Raw genomic sequence first — 15,242 nt, forward strand, 5'->3', positions numbered from 1 at the left:
TGGGTGACGTTGGGTGGCCACTGCTCTTTCCAGGATCTTACTGAGGAAAGGAAGGTTTGAGATCAGCTCAGGTTGTTTACAGTGAAACCTATGATACGGGGAAGGGCATCAAGGTAGCAGGTGGATGCATAGTTTTAGTGACAAGCTTGGCCACTTGTGGAGTATCCTATAGAGAAAAAGGAGGGGCAGCACTGGGGTGATCATACGAGAGCAGTGACCAGTTTATTGCAGCAAACAACAGTCACGGGTGATTCTGTCTGCTGCAATCCCATAGGGGGGATAGTCTGTCTTGGTCTGGGAGAGAGCTGCTTTATATATGTGCTGTTAGATTTTTCTCCCTAACATTTGTGTCAGTTTTTTATTTGACTGAAATAATTAATATTGTTGTATTTGTGAATATTCTCAGTTATCCAGGTCATCGTAATTCTCAAAAATGATCTAACTAGGCAACTGGACTCAACCTCTTGTAAGTGAAGAACAATGGTTGGTCCTTTTCGCGAGAGTTTTGTCTCTCTGGAGTTTTGTCTCTCTGGAGTTTTGTCTCTCTGGAGTATTCTCTTGACTGTCTGTACAGCATCTCCCACGAGGATGCATGTGAACAGAGATGTCACATCGCATGAAACCATGGTTTCTTCAGGGTCTAGACTGATTTGTCTGATTTTGTCTGCAAAATCCATGGATTTTATTATGTGGTGGGGGGTGTTACCCACCAGAGGAGAAAGGATGGAGGAAGGAGACAAAACAACAACTGCACAAGCGCATGGCGCAACACAGGAGGGCCACAAAACCACAGGCCAGGACTCAGCAGTCCACCTCCCCCTCAAGGAGAAGGGGCACTCCTTTGAAGACCACAAGGTACTCGTTGTAGCCAGGGAGGACAGATGGTTCGAAAGCGGGGTGAAGTACGTCCATCTTTGAACAGAGGAGGGGCCTCAGACACCACCTGTCACCCACCTACAATGCCGTCCTCAGATCCTCCCCAGGAGGTGCAGCCAGCTTTCACGCCTTCACTCAGGTGACCTGAACGACCCTCCTAAGAGGGCTGGGAGGGGTAACGACCCAAAACTGAGGCCAACGACTCACATCACCACCTAATGAGCCTCTTGTTCTGGCCTGACGACCACTTGTTTTTTTGCCAACACCCCCCTGGGTGGTTCTATACCTGATACTTCCCACCAGAATTTTAGAACTGAAGACGCTTCTTGGATGAGAGGCGAAACATCTTCACTTACAAGAGGTTGAGTCCAGTTGCCTAGTTTGATCACGTTTGAGAATTTATATTGTTATGATAGATATGACTGTAGGTATGCCATCTGTAATTTTGTTCTTTTGGGCCTAAGAGTCAAGCTTCCGCTACCCTGTTATTAGACATGTTTGCTCAGATGTGAAGCAACACAGCTTTTGTAGTGTCTGTGACGTTGAACATGACAGAAAATGACACATTATCAACTCCTCCATTAGCAATGGGAGAGGAGTTTGAGGTTAAATGAAATCAGTTTTCCCAACCAAGAAAAGATCGGGTTTTTGAAATATCCCATTTATGTGTTTGTGCGTGTGTTACAACTCAAGACCCCAAGCTAACTCAAGGGGTGACGTGTTACAAATGCTTGGGGCTTTTATCTTGAAAGGAAAACAAACTGTGTGTGAGATGACTAATCAGTGGCTTTACTCTCTGCTGCTAACTGGTGATTGGTTGGATCAATATAGTTAGTGAAATGAAGAAATTTCAGATTGTTAAAGTATGCAATACAGAACCATTTCCTTTCTTGTAAATCATACATCACTTAAAAGCGATTGACCTCAGAATAGACAACAAATACAACAGTTGAAACAATGACCACTCTTTCGTCATAAAATATGCAGACAGCATCAAAATATCAAACATAGTAATACAGATACATTTCTCAGTATTCACAAATATATTTACAATATTTTATTAAAATTGATGAATAAAAACCTGATTAAATTCCAGAAAACAGAAAAAAAATAAGAATTACAAAAGTATCTGTTAACATTTTTCAGGATGTCAAATACAACGTCAACCTCATTGCAATTGGAGATCAGGACCCATGCCTTGACCTACGAACTCTCACTCAAGTATTTCTAAGTGTTTCGGTAGTGATTTTGTGTGAGGCTAAGGGAATCAATACTATAGGGAGATGTTTAGAAATTTTGCAATACGCAACTCCAGATTCTAACTTAGTATGATGGCTATTTGTGATGATGTTGTCAATAACAGACTTAGTAGAGTGGGTGACTCTGGTAAAAGTATTTATAGTAGAGAAAAAGGAAAATGAGTGCAGTGTATGTATGAAGTCATTTTTAGCCGTCATCACTGGGGAGGTGGATGTTGAAGTCCCCGAGGACTGATCTGTGTCTTCTAATGGCTCAACATTCACTGTGTTAAAAAGGGTTAAAACTAGAGTTTCAAGAAAACTAACAAACAAAAAAAAAAATCAGAAAATATTCCCCACTTAACACCTTGGCGTCGGATCGTCATGATAAACCTGTTTCAGAGGACACAGAATAATGCTACCCTTACACTTCACCACTTGAAGTTCATTGATTAACATTATTTGTCCAAATTGTTGCGATGACAACTGCACCAGAACTAGTCCTCCAATCATTGCGCCGTGACTGGTTGTTTGCTCTTACCCGTGAGTATAACACAGTTTAGCATTTTGTAAATGTGCACACAGTTGAAAATGTAACATTGTGATATACACTCAACATTAGGAGAGCATTAAAACAGAGGCATAAAAGCAAACCCCAAGACGATTCTCTCTGTTAGAAAGGGCAGACAATGCTGCAGACCATGTGAAATTTTTAAAACTCGAATGCAGGTGTTAATGAATCACCTGAACATGTAAGTGATGTTGGTATTGAGGCTTAATTCTCTTAAGGGGGCACTGGGAGTCTGTATCGTAAAAGAGGTGCTCTATGCTGACAAGAGAGCATCAACCAATCACTCACTACCCTCTGTTTGTGACCATATAATCGTTAAAACATAAACTGACAGATAAATTGAAGATCTCAACATCCATCTCATGGTAAGCATTTATTTTTTTTATCTTGTAACTTCGAAAAGCCCAACTTTCCTACGGGTGTGGACAATTTAAAAAAATGCTCTTTCAGATTATTTTAAAACAAAGGAGTTAAAACATGTCAGACTTGTTAACATTCAGTTACGCCTTCAAATGAAGTGGTTTTGATTCTTGATCCCAATTAAAAACAGATGAGTTTGTCAGATTTGTTCTTGCTTTGCTTTGCTTTAGTGATGTAGTTGTGACGTAGCCTCATCTCAATCACAACTTGTTTGAGGTCACCATGAATTCAGTTCGATCAATTCAATTTCATTTTTATTCTGCCAGTTCATAAAATAAGTTTAAAAAAAAACCAACACAGCAGCCTAACAGCAAGCATTTGGTGACACTGGTAAGGAGAATATTCCTTTTATCGGGACGAAAACTTTAACATCAGGGTGGGCAGCAGAAGGATGTACAACAAGTCATTTTCTGTATGCATGAGCTCTCTTCTTAGCGCTGTAACTGCTGGAATTCAGTGAAAATTCTTAATAGAAATAAATTACACTGAAAAATACATATAAGGGTAAAACATTTGTTTTTGGTCCAATTTTTTACAAACTTGTCTGAAATATATTACTTCTAAAATGAACACAAGGTTTCCTTCTTAACCGATTTTTTGTTTTTTGTTTTGTTTTGTTTTTTTGAAATCTACGTCATTGATTATTCTTGCATAAACATTGTCATTACACTGTTGAGTCCTGGACTGGCACGTTCCACATTCAACATCTTGACCTGTGAGATCATCTGATACCAGCCAGCCAGCTCGCGCAACCATTTGTTTTTGAAGAAGATATATTAAGCAAGTCATAATTAAAATAATGGGAAAAAAAGCTCTTTTAAATAGAGACCTTAAATGTTTCAGATAAATGCTACTATATATTTATAAGACTTTTTTCTACAAAAGCAAATGCTTTGAGTGAGTTAAACATTAAAGAGTGCAAGCTTATTGTTGCAGGGGATTGCACTGATTAGTGGTTTATACTGTGGTGAACATCATCAAAAGAAATCTAAAACGGTGAATATTTAACTTTGAGATATTTTGATGCATTCACAAACACATCCAAAAATCCAGCTGTCAAAGCTCCATGTGCTGTCAGTGGTAAGGATGTGCACTGACAGGCCATCAGACAGTAACTCCAACATTGCTCCTGGCAGGATGGATAGTCCTCAGAGACAATTCACTGAGACATCTGCTGAGGCTGAAGAGGAGGGAAAACCCACAGGGACACGCCCTCATCTTTATCTGTTCCCCTGCGTATGTAGTGTCAAGCATCCCTGTCCTTCCTTCCTCACTCCCTCTGATTAAGATAATCAAGTTCAAGGTGAGATTTCAACAGAACTGGTGGAGGACCTCAGGTGGACAGAACAGCACATGCTGTAGCTGCTGCTTTCCTGCTGTGATGATGAGTAAAGATGTCTGAGCAGAAAATCAACTTTGTCGCTAGACCTGTTTAAATATGATTAAACTGCCCTACTGGGCTGGTATTGGTAAAAAATATATTCTCACACAGCTGTGACATAATGAGCATGATGTAGATTTTTCAATTTCCATTCTTAAAGTACGATTCATCAAACCAGTTGCCAAAATAAAATGGTGGTGTTTTCTATTTTTGCAAATTGCGAATAGGCCTTCTAGGAATATAAATAGATTAATTCTGTCTATATCAAAGTCTACAGTAGATATGGATATGAAATATAGTATGTTGAAACAAAATAATGGATTATGGTTCAGTTCATCTTTTTTTTTTTCTCACCATAGTTTTGTATTCAGGGTCCACATCACACACATCAAGAAAAGAAAATAATACCATTTGAACAGGGAATGGAAATTGTAAAACTTCAGATAGTAACACAGTTTTAAGTCATGGATCAGATCATTTTTCGGATCAGCAGAAAAAAAAGACAAGACAAATAACTTCACTCTTTTTATTTTGTAAACTTTGCAACATTTCTCTAAAATTTGGAATTCTATAAGAACAAACTACAGTGCAATATAAGGCATGACACCTTCATCCTTTAAACAAGGACAGTGAATGTAAAACAACTTAAAGTGCAATTTAGGCACGACGCCTTCTTCTTTTAAACATGGAGAGTGAGTTCAAACTAGCCTGGGCCCCCATCATCAAGAAAGAATGAAAGAAGGAAAACAAAGCAGATCTGTGCTTGTCATTTCAAATTCTTCATCAGAAAGAAGCCTGCTCCAGTTGCAGGGAAAATTATTGATTAATTAAACCAATTATTCATTTTCTTATTTAATTGATTTGAAAAAAATATGCCGATAACATTTAATATAAGCCATTATTATTCCAGATAAAAAAGATATATTATATTCTATTTTTCACTCTAAATTGACCGTAGGTGTGACTGTGAGTGTGAATGGTTGTCTGTCTCTATGTTGGTCCTGTGATGGACTGGCGACCTGTCCAGGGTGAACCCCGCCTCTCACCCGAAAGCTGCTGGGATAGGCTCCACCCCCCCGTGACCCTTAACAGGATAAACTGAAGAAAATGGATGGATATCCAATTTTGATCATATATTTTTTTCTGTACCTCTCCACTGCCTTCAGTGCCCTAACTGCTCACAATCTCACTGGTGACATCATTGTATGTCCTTTGGCATCTAGCAGGGTCCAGCTGGAATACAGACTTGAACCTTGGATCTGGTGCAGTAGATCAGTGAACGCAGTCCTGCAGAGTTGGGGCTAAGCGTACCTGGGCTTCAAGTCCTCTCCAGTGGAACTCTTACCATCTCTTGTGATTGCACTGTCTTCCTCACTTGGTGTCATGGATTGGAGAATCCTTGTTTTCGGTGGGAGGCTCATGGACACAGATGATCCAGTTTCAGTGCTCAACAGAGTTGTAACCATTTTGAGAGGCTTGAGCTCCTGGAGGATCTCCTCAGCCGCTTTCACATAATCATCAGACAAGGTCACGATGTCTCTGACATTTTTCTTCAGGGTCTTGTCTGTCAGTGCAGAGTATATAGCATTTCTTGCTTGCACGCGGTCATGCGCAGCTGTTGTGCTTCTGTGGAAGTAGGAAACCACCTTCCCGATCCTCAGGAGGCAGTCCATCTTGTTCAACACGATTCCCTTTTGGGATGCTAAATTTATAGCATGAGCTAAGTACCCTATTTGTGGGCCCAGTCCTGCCTCACCCACTGCATTTATCTGATTTTTAGCAGTATTTGCTGTGACTGAGGTGTTCCTATTGGGTCTGTCTATCTTCCACTCTGCCACTGCTTCTGTCAGTACCTGCGCCAGATTTGAGCTTGTGGGGCTCTCATGAAGGGGGCGTGTCTGCAGCACAGGGCTTCTCATCTCCCACTTCACCGTGATGTAGTGAGCAGTCACAGTTACGTAGCTTTCCGTTGCTCTGGAGCTCCACCCGTCTGTGGTGAGCGCAACAGAAGATGCCTGGGACTGTTCAGCAACCACTTTTGTCTTGTCCTGCTCATACAGACTTGGTATGATCTTCTCACTGAAGTGGGTGCGTGACGGAATTTCATATCGTGGCTCAAGTACATTCAGCATCACTTGTTTTGCGCAACGGAGAATGGCCTCATGTCTGCAGCTAAAAACACGTCGATAGCGTTTGTTATCGCTTCAGCTCGGTCGGATCCTGCCGCTTAAGGCTGTTTCAATGACGGGGTAGGCAGCATTCGTCTTGGATCCCGTCTCTGACACGCCAGGATGATGTCCCTTCAAATGGGTAGCCATGTAAGATGTATTTCCACCCTCACATGGCTTTCTCGTGCCACAATGCCTACATACCGCTGTTTTGTCCACCACCCTTCTTCCATCATCATGGTATTTTACCACAGGGAAGCCAAAATGCTCCCAAACATGCGCCTTACACGATGTAGGTGGTTTTTCAAGCTCCTCTCCTCCTCCGCTAGCTATGTGCGCTTTTCTCGTTTGGATTGAACAGGTGGCGCCCTCCACCGGCTCCATTGCGCCACTAACACCTAGTCACCGATTTAAATTGTTAATCCTGTGGAAAACATCCCATCATGAAGCTTGAAAACAGTCATTCCAGTCACCAACCCAACCTTCCTCCTCACACATGGACATCCTTTCACGTCATTTCTGCCTTTGCCTTGAACATGTCTATGGTCTTTAGACATGGAGAATCAAATGTTTTGTTTTGTTGAACTGGCTGGATTCACTGGGAGTTTTGTTGTTGTTGTTGTTGTTTTTTAGTTAGTATCAGCTGTCAAAGCTCAGATCAGTCCATTTAGCCCTTGTGGGAAGAGCAGACATCTTTTCAATCAGCGAGGACAACCAAAGATGTTTCCTTCTCTCGCTCGTCACTCCCCTCGGAGAACTGATGTCCCCTTACTGACATTGCTCCCTACATTTAAAGAGCAGCATCTGACCTATGATTAGTTGAGAAGTAGGAGTATTGCTTCTTCAGATTAGCCCCCCCAGCGATCTCTAGCATGTCTGGACGTGGTATGCTTAAACATTTTTCTGATGTCTCAGAAGCACAGTTTGAGATCCAGGCCAGATAACAGGACAGAAATAAAACCTGTTTGCTTAAAGATGGTTGGAATTTGCATGGCAAGGACAGGGTGATCTGTATTCTTAACATTCACACATGGCAACAGTAATTGGGCTTTATATGTTCTCTGCCAGAGCATTGGTCTTAACCTCAATGTATATCAGGGGAGATGACAGTGGAAGTTCCTGTGTTGTAGGCTACTTCAAGCTGTTTTATTTTGTCGTTTCAACCCTCATGACCTCTTTAAGCAGATTTAAAATCAGCTGTTTCTGTCTCAGTTTGCCCAGTTGCCCCAGGAATTTAAGAAATCTTTTTTTTCCTTTTCAGCATGAATCATAAATGGCAATCATAGATTGTTTTTTTAATCTATTGAAACATATTGAACATCAAATTTAGGGTGTTCAGTAGCAGCGTACAGTGCACCCTTGCTTTGACTTGAGTGCATATTATTAGACTACCTAATTCGTACACAGCATTATTGGTAAATGGACTCAATTTTATATTGCTCTTTTCTACCTTCGCGGCACTCAAAGCGCTTTACAGTGTCGTCTCATTCACACACACACACACACACACTGATGGTGGAGGCTGCCATGCAAGGCGCCAACCTACTCATCAGGAGCAATTATTGGTCCAGTATCTTGCTCAAGGACACTTCAACATGGTCACCGGGGTCGAGGATCGAACCAGCGACCCTTCGGTTGCTGGACGGCCACTCTACCCCTGAGCCACGCCGCCCACAGTGTTGTCAGCTCAAATACAGTAAATCATCCAAAAATAAAATTCAGTGAATTTTAGAGTATTGCAACATATTGGGGCAAAATCCTATTGTGACCCATGTTAAGTGACATACAGAATATTGTGAGGTCCCTGCCAATATCCAGCTCTAATGACTTCAAGTACAAGAGGATAAAGTGCTTGCTCCGAAGTTGTCATCAATACACCATCTGTGTGTGAGCTTGTGTGAGTGGGTGAATGAGGCACTACTGTAAAGTATTTTGAGTGTCATTCAGGTGGAAAGGCACAATATAAACAGGCCCCATTTACCATTGCACACATCCATTTATAGTGCACATGAAAAGTGCTCACAGTGACGTTAAATTGATGATGCATGTGCCTTTCAATCAGTCCACAACTACACCAGCTTTATGTGTGACAGTGTAACACTTATAGTCTCCTATGTTCACATTGTCTGCTGTCACTTCTCAATCAGCTTGCAGCAGAAGCAGTTTTTCGGCATGATATGAGGTACATGTGAAGGTACACTCTGCTATGTGTGTTCAAGGAATCCAGAGGGGATAAGGTCGAACTGAGAACTGACTTCAATGAAAAACGCTGAATTAATGAAGTCAAATAAATGACCTATTAAATACATGATTTATTTTATTTACCGCTACCTTAACAACTTTTGACACCATAAAGTCAATCAGAGGTGGAACAAGATGATTTCTGCTGGCTCTTTTTAAAGGGATGTTTGGGATTTATTGAAGTGGGGTTGTATGAAGCAGTCGCTCATAGGAGGGGCTTAATCTCAGTAAATATGGGTGAGTGGATCTTCTTCGCTGTGTTGAGAGCAGCAGTAGCTCTGTTGCTGAGCATTGTACTGCTGAGGAAGGATACATAAACTATGGAGCCGCCAATAAGTGGCCATGTAAAAATATATTAGACTGTTTTGAGACAATGTGGAACCAAACTAAAAGAAAAGGACTGATGGAAAGTTGTCGTGAAAATTGTTGCAAATATAGTGATTTGTCATCAGATATTTATTTTTTACACGGCTGTTTATTTGATGGATGATTGTTATGTGCTATCATTTTTTTCTGCGGTTCCCTGTCCTCAGCAGTATAATGCTAAACTACTGCTGCAGCTGCTCTCATCTCTCTGCACGAAGGGCAAGCTTATCCGCATATATTTAAGGAAAGACCCTTACATGACTACATCAAACAACAACACTTCATTAATAAAAAATAATATTCACGTGCCTCTGCTAGATCCCATTTCTATAAGTGCTTCTAAATTTTGTGATAAGTGAGATCTCTTTAAAAAACAATCCACATTTTGGTTGGATGATTTGTTTTTTTTTAATCTTTATGTTTATCACTTAGCAGACTTTGTCCGTCTAATCTGTTTAGTTCTGACAATATTTTATAGAAAACAAGGATTCAAGACTGACCTGTCAACACACTATGAAACTGTACTTGAACATCTTTCTAAGTCTTCTTAGGTTCACACACATTGCAGTGTCTCTCTCTGTTTCTAGTGACTGCAGCTAAAACTGATGCAAACACTTTTACTCACTTAATCACTCTCTCACTCACGCAGGTTTAAGGCAGGACAATTAAGCCCCTTTCTCACTTTTCTTTTGGGCACTCTGAAACGGTCAACTCAGCATTTCGACCCGCGTCGACCGACTCGCCAAGCGACCTGGGTGTTTAGCGGCTTACCTTCCTGTAACATCCTGATTTTGTCACTGTGCCGCCTGTCAGGCTTCGCCTGTAGCTTCTTCGGCTCCCTTCCAGACTCGCCAAAAACTCCATCATCCTTTGCTGCATTAGCGCTCGGACATTTTCCAATCTGTGCCGAGTTTGTATGCTTTGCAAAAAAGACAACATCGTAACGCACGCAACGACAACGCTAACATTCAACTCAATGACGTCCATGTTGTCGTTTGTTTACCTCTCAGTGTTCCGGCGTATGTTTATATGTTATGATGACGTTGTTAGCACGATGACGTATGAGATTGAAAAACAGGCATGCATCCCTCACAGCAGGAGTTCAGACCCAAGTCTTCTGGAAGCTTGAATGCGCCCTGATGCCGAGCAAACGCGGGTCCAAAAACCTGCGTTGACACGTGTTTTTCAGTGTGAAAAGGGTATCAGACACTTTCTTTGGCATTAAGTATACCTTTTGATTTGAGCCCTTTCAGTGCTTCGCACTGCACTGTTAGCTTCTTGAGCTTCTCTTTGCTCTTATTCAATTTCGACACCATCCGAATTGGTTTGGCTATGTGCGGGGTCTTCACAATCAGCCCCATTTCAGTTATTTTAATCTTACATTTCATGGGGTGTGATCATCTGATGCAAACACCCCGATGAAACTTTAACAGAACTGAAATGGAGCTTAGTGTGTGCTACTTTTTTGTGTTCTACAACGACAATGATGTGCTTTTACCCACTCTTGTATTCGTTGTGGGATTGTTGTCTTGATATACGCAGTGCCAGTTTTTCCAAATTGCTCATCCCTCCTTTAACATTGTCAATCAATCTCAATCAATCTTTATTTACACAGTGCCAAATCACAAGAAAAGCCATCTCAAGGCATTTTACACAAAGAGCAGGTCTGGAACCTTACTCTTTAATTCAAATAAAAGGGACTCAACATTCCCACATGAGCAAGCACTCAGTGACGGTAGCAAGAAAAAACTCCCTTTTAACAGGAATAAACCTCAGGCGGAACCTGGCTGAGAGTGGGCGGCCATCTGTCTAGACCAGTTGGGAGTGAGAGGGGGGAGGAGGGCAAGGGATAAGAGGAGAGAGAGATGGAGGGGTGAAAAGGAGAGAGAAACACAGGGCATTTGAGGCAGAATTTATGAGAGGTCCTATTTCTCCAACAATATCTTACCTTCTCTGCACTGGTGGTCTGTACGATCCAAGATAGAATTTCTCTGTCCCTCTCACCTACAGCACAAAGGCCTTCATAGCTGGGCACCATCATTCAAGAAGCTCATAGTAGCTTGTTCACTTGTTCTTGGGGAAATGTTGAGCCTTTGTAAATACTTTTTTAAAAACTGTGCTCTTGACCTGCTCTAAATGTTAAGTGCCCTGAGATAACTCCAGGCTGTATTTGGCACTATATAAACTAAAGTGACTGACTTTGCCTTTACAGTTTTGGACAGCTTTCCTGGACCATTGAGAATGTTTTGCAGAAGCTGGATATATATGTGAACATATGTATACATATTCTTTTCTGTCCCTCTCAGAGCCCATGCGTGCCCTGCGGGGTCTTACAGCTGTGGAGATCCAGCCTCGGCAGCTTGCCCTCACATGGGAGCCATTGGGCTATAACCTCACCCGCTGTCACACCTACTCCTTGTCTCTGTGCTACCGCTATTCAATGCCAGCAGGAGGCAGTGGAGGAAACAATGCCACTGTCAGAGAGTGCCTCTCAGTGGTTCGAAACACTTCTCACTTGACCCTCAGAGACCTTCCCCCCTTCCACTTGATCCACATCAGGCTGGCATTGGCCAATCCAGAGGGCAAAAAGGAAAGTAGAGAGGTCACCTTCCAGACAGAAGAAGACAGTGAGTAAAACCTTTGAATAACTGCAGCATCATTAGGGAGATGTGTGTTTTTTTGGAGGCTGCACGGTGGTGCAGTGTTTAGCACTGTAGTCTCTCAGCAAGATGGTTCCAGGTTCAAGTCCCAGCTTGGGCGCGTGATCTTTCTGTGTGGAGTTTGCATGTTCTCTTTTTGGTGTACCTTTTATAAAATCATAAATAAAAAAACAAAACAAAACACTGAGTTACGGTGGTGACAGGAATGGAGTTGGTAGTCAGTGGGGCAAAACACAAACTATCCCTTATAACCATAATCAGAGGGGCACTTTGAAAGCACAAACCTTAAACACAACCTCAAACAACACAATATTTCCTGAGAAATGAATGACTCTGCTCATCAGATCTGCCCCATAATTATGCTGGTTCTTCTCTCCATCATCTACCAACACAATCCTGCCAACATATTAGCGATATTGAGATCAGGGAAGAGACGGGACTCGAATTTGACAAGGCAAAGAACACCACTTCCAATGTCAGGAAGGTTGTAACATGATGACAGTTTAAAGGAACTTTTTAGGAAATGTGCTTACTTTCTGTCTTCTTCAGAGCCAGACAGGAAACCAGATACCCTTCTCTCCTCTGTGTGTACTTTAAAGAACTGCTAATTAGCTTAGCAGAGAATGGTAGTGAATGGTCAGTGTAGTGATCCAAATACATCAAGCTCAGGTCTTTCCGGAAGTAATCGTTTTCATCCTCTCTTACAAACCTGACCATGATTAGTAGCAGCAGTAACTCTTTTAGACATCAACAAATATTTTTTAGCATCTCAAAACTTCAGCCAAGAAGCAATTATATCTGTACATTTGATGCTTAAATGATAATATTGTCCAATTTTCAATTATTAAATCAGTTATTATACACAATGCTAATTCTTTTAATGTTGCCAAAGATTGTTTTCGGGTAAAGTTTATTTGGTGACTTTTGACAAAGGAATTCAACAAGCCAATCCACTACCATTTACTGCTAACTAGCAGGGAAGCAGTGGCCCCCTGAACAAGAGTGAGTGAAGTGGAATGCACCAACTGGTTGCGCTTGACACTTCCGGGAACCTGGCAAACTGTGTGGGGTTGTGATTTGTTCATTTTTAGCTCTAATTCAAGTTTTAGGGAATTACTTAGTTAAAAGCCAGAGAAATAATGTGGACACCAGAAATTGGGATTTAGAGTTGGTAAATGGATGTTTTGGGGCAGTTTTCCTGCTGGGAATTGTCAGGCTCTTTTTGTACTCTGGAGTCACACAGTAATAGGGGGAGGGAGGCATCTTTTTGAGGTCATGATGCTGATTTGTGAGTCCTTGAGTGACCAAATAAATAACTAATGAAGTATCGCTTTAACTCTTAAAGTAGTCGACACAGTGTATGTACATGAGGTGAGATGTCAGAGTGGAATGGGTCTTTTTGCCTGCCACAAAGCCATTTGTGCCATGTGCAGCCGTGTATAAGTGTCTGTAACTTGTATATTGCTGTGACAGGGACAGCTGTGACAAAGCATCACTTTATGACAATCATAATTGTTTTGTATACCTTGAAGACTTAATTAAGTCAAAATAACGCAAGATGTTTCTCTTGTGGTTAATTTATGTTGGATTACTCTGCTGCAATCATGGTGCTAAAAATAAAGATTGACTGTCATCTTCCAAGGCATAGTCCTCCTTTATAAGACAGGAGGAGCCAGAATCGTGATACATCCTTTGGGCTGAGAGCAACCTGGTCCTCACTTTCGTCTAATCTCCACTCTGCTGTGTTTTTCTTTTCCTCTCTCTTCCTCCTCCATCCCTGGACTCTGTCAAGGGTGCTTCAACCTGAGACATACTGCTAGCGGGATGCTTTTTTTAAGAGAAAGTTATTTTTCCTCTCTTTCTGTAGTTCCCGGTGGCATCTCTCCAGAGTCCCTCACATTCACTCCGCTCGATGACATGATCTTCCTCAAGTGGGAGGAGCCAGTGGAGCCCAATGGTCTCATCACACAGTATGAGGTGTGATACCTTCTTAGCGATGCAAAAAAAAAAAGAGAAAACAAATCCACAGCACACTGCATCCACCTTGTTCATCCACCTTCAATGTAATAACTTTAAAATGAAAACCACACTAGTCCCCCTTTGACTTGTCATTCTCCTATTTCCTATCTAAACACAGGTAGCATATGAGCCACTAGAGCTCCATGAGAGGATGACCCCCCTTTCACAACTCTTTGGATTTATTGTACACGTGGACATGGTAATGCAGTGGAGGCACTGTTATTAAATGGGGAACAAGCATTCTAATAAATGTCTTGCCAAGAGAAACGTTAAATGTTTCTAATTAATTATGAATGGCCCCATGTCACTTGACGACCTTTGCTTCGCTCGGGAGCCCTTTTGTCAAAGCAGATGTAAAGATCCACTAATGCTTAACAAACAGATGCCTGGTAAGAAAAAAATAGTCTTTATTCATAAGCACAGGATTGGAAAATGACCAATCAGACAGAGAAATGAGAAACTCATACTCTAAATGCAGATGAGATGCCCTTGACCTTGACCTATTACTGCTCTGGTTCTACAATAGAGGCTCAGCAATAAAGGACATTTCAGGCTAGTGCCGGTATTGCTGTTTATTGAACATACCTAAGAACTGTAAGTACGTTTTTGGCATCAGGTATGGATTTTGATCACAACCATGACAAACTATACAGCACTAAGTTTCAAAGTCCCTTGTTAATGTCTTTCACAATCTCACCATAACTGCAACAATATTTCATGTGCTCACATCAAATGTGAAGCAAATTTCTACCTTGCTTTATTAGAGGAATTTACTCAATCTGGATGTAATGTAATTACATTAAGTAAGGTAATACCTGGTTAAAACTGGGAGTCCTCAACATTATAGGCCTGCAACATTGTCATGTTATGTTATAATGCAATAATATGCAGGGGTGAAAGTGAGCCGGAATGGGAGGGAATGCAGTTCCGGTAAAATATTCACAGCCGGAACAGAGTTCCGTTAAAAAAAGGATGAGAAGGGGCGTTTCACTCTGAGCGTGGCAGACGCAGACTCGGTAGCGCTGCGCGTGCTTGCGCCCCACCCCGCGCAGCGCTACCGAGTTGCTGGGCTTGATTTGCGCTCATGTGACGTCACTGCGCGCGCACATACACAATGAATGGACTTCCCCCGCGCAGCTTGAAACCACCTTGACACGGAGTCGTGCCCATCGCCGCATGCAAGGCGTTTCTGGTTGGCTGACAGACGGACACGTGGGTCACGTTTCCAGCATTATTAGTTTTGAGTCTTATGCTTTCACAGAGCGGAAAAAAGAGAAAGAAAACAAAACAGAGGGCAAAGTC

At 41.8% G+C, this 15,242-nt stretch overlaps 1 protein-coding gene across 10 annotated transcripts in view; it reads left to right on the forward strand.

The window, feature by feature from the left end:
* The window catches only part of LOC147241039 (receptor-type tyrosine-protein phosphatase U-like), a 228,718-nt gene that overhangs the window by 131,327 nt on the left and 82,149 nt on the right, over positions 1-15,242 (forward strand). For all 10 annotated transcript variants that reach the window (XM_086192426.1, XM_086192427.1, XM_086192430.1 and 7 more), the window contains exons 8-9: positions 11,568-11,888; positions 13,789-13,898. In XM_086192426.1, coding sequence (XP_086048552.1) covers positions 11,568-11,888; positions 13,789-13,898 — 431 coding nt within the window. The remainder of the gene's footprint in view (positions 1-11,567; positions 11,889-13,788; positions 13,899-15,242) is intronic.

This window comes from Aulostomus chinensis, chromosome 22, assembly GCF_037954235.1.
Source record: "Aulostomus chinensis isolate RoL2024-O1b breed Wild chromosome 22, RoL_Achi_v1.0, whole genome shotgun sequence".
Taxonomy (NCBI): domain Eukaryota; kingdom Metazoa; phylum Chordata; class Actinopteri; order Syngnathiformes; family Aulostomidae; genus Aulostomus; species Aulostomus chinensis.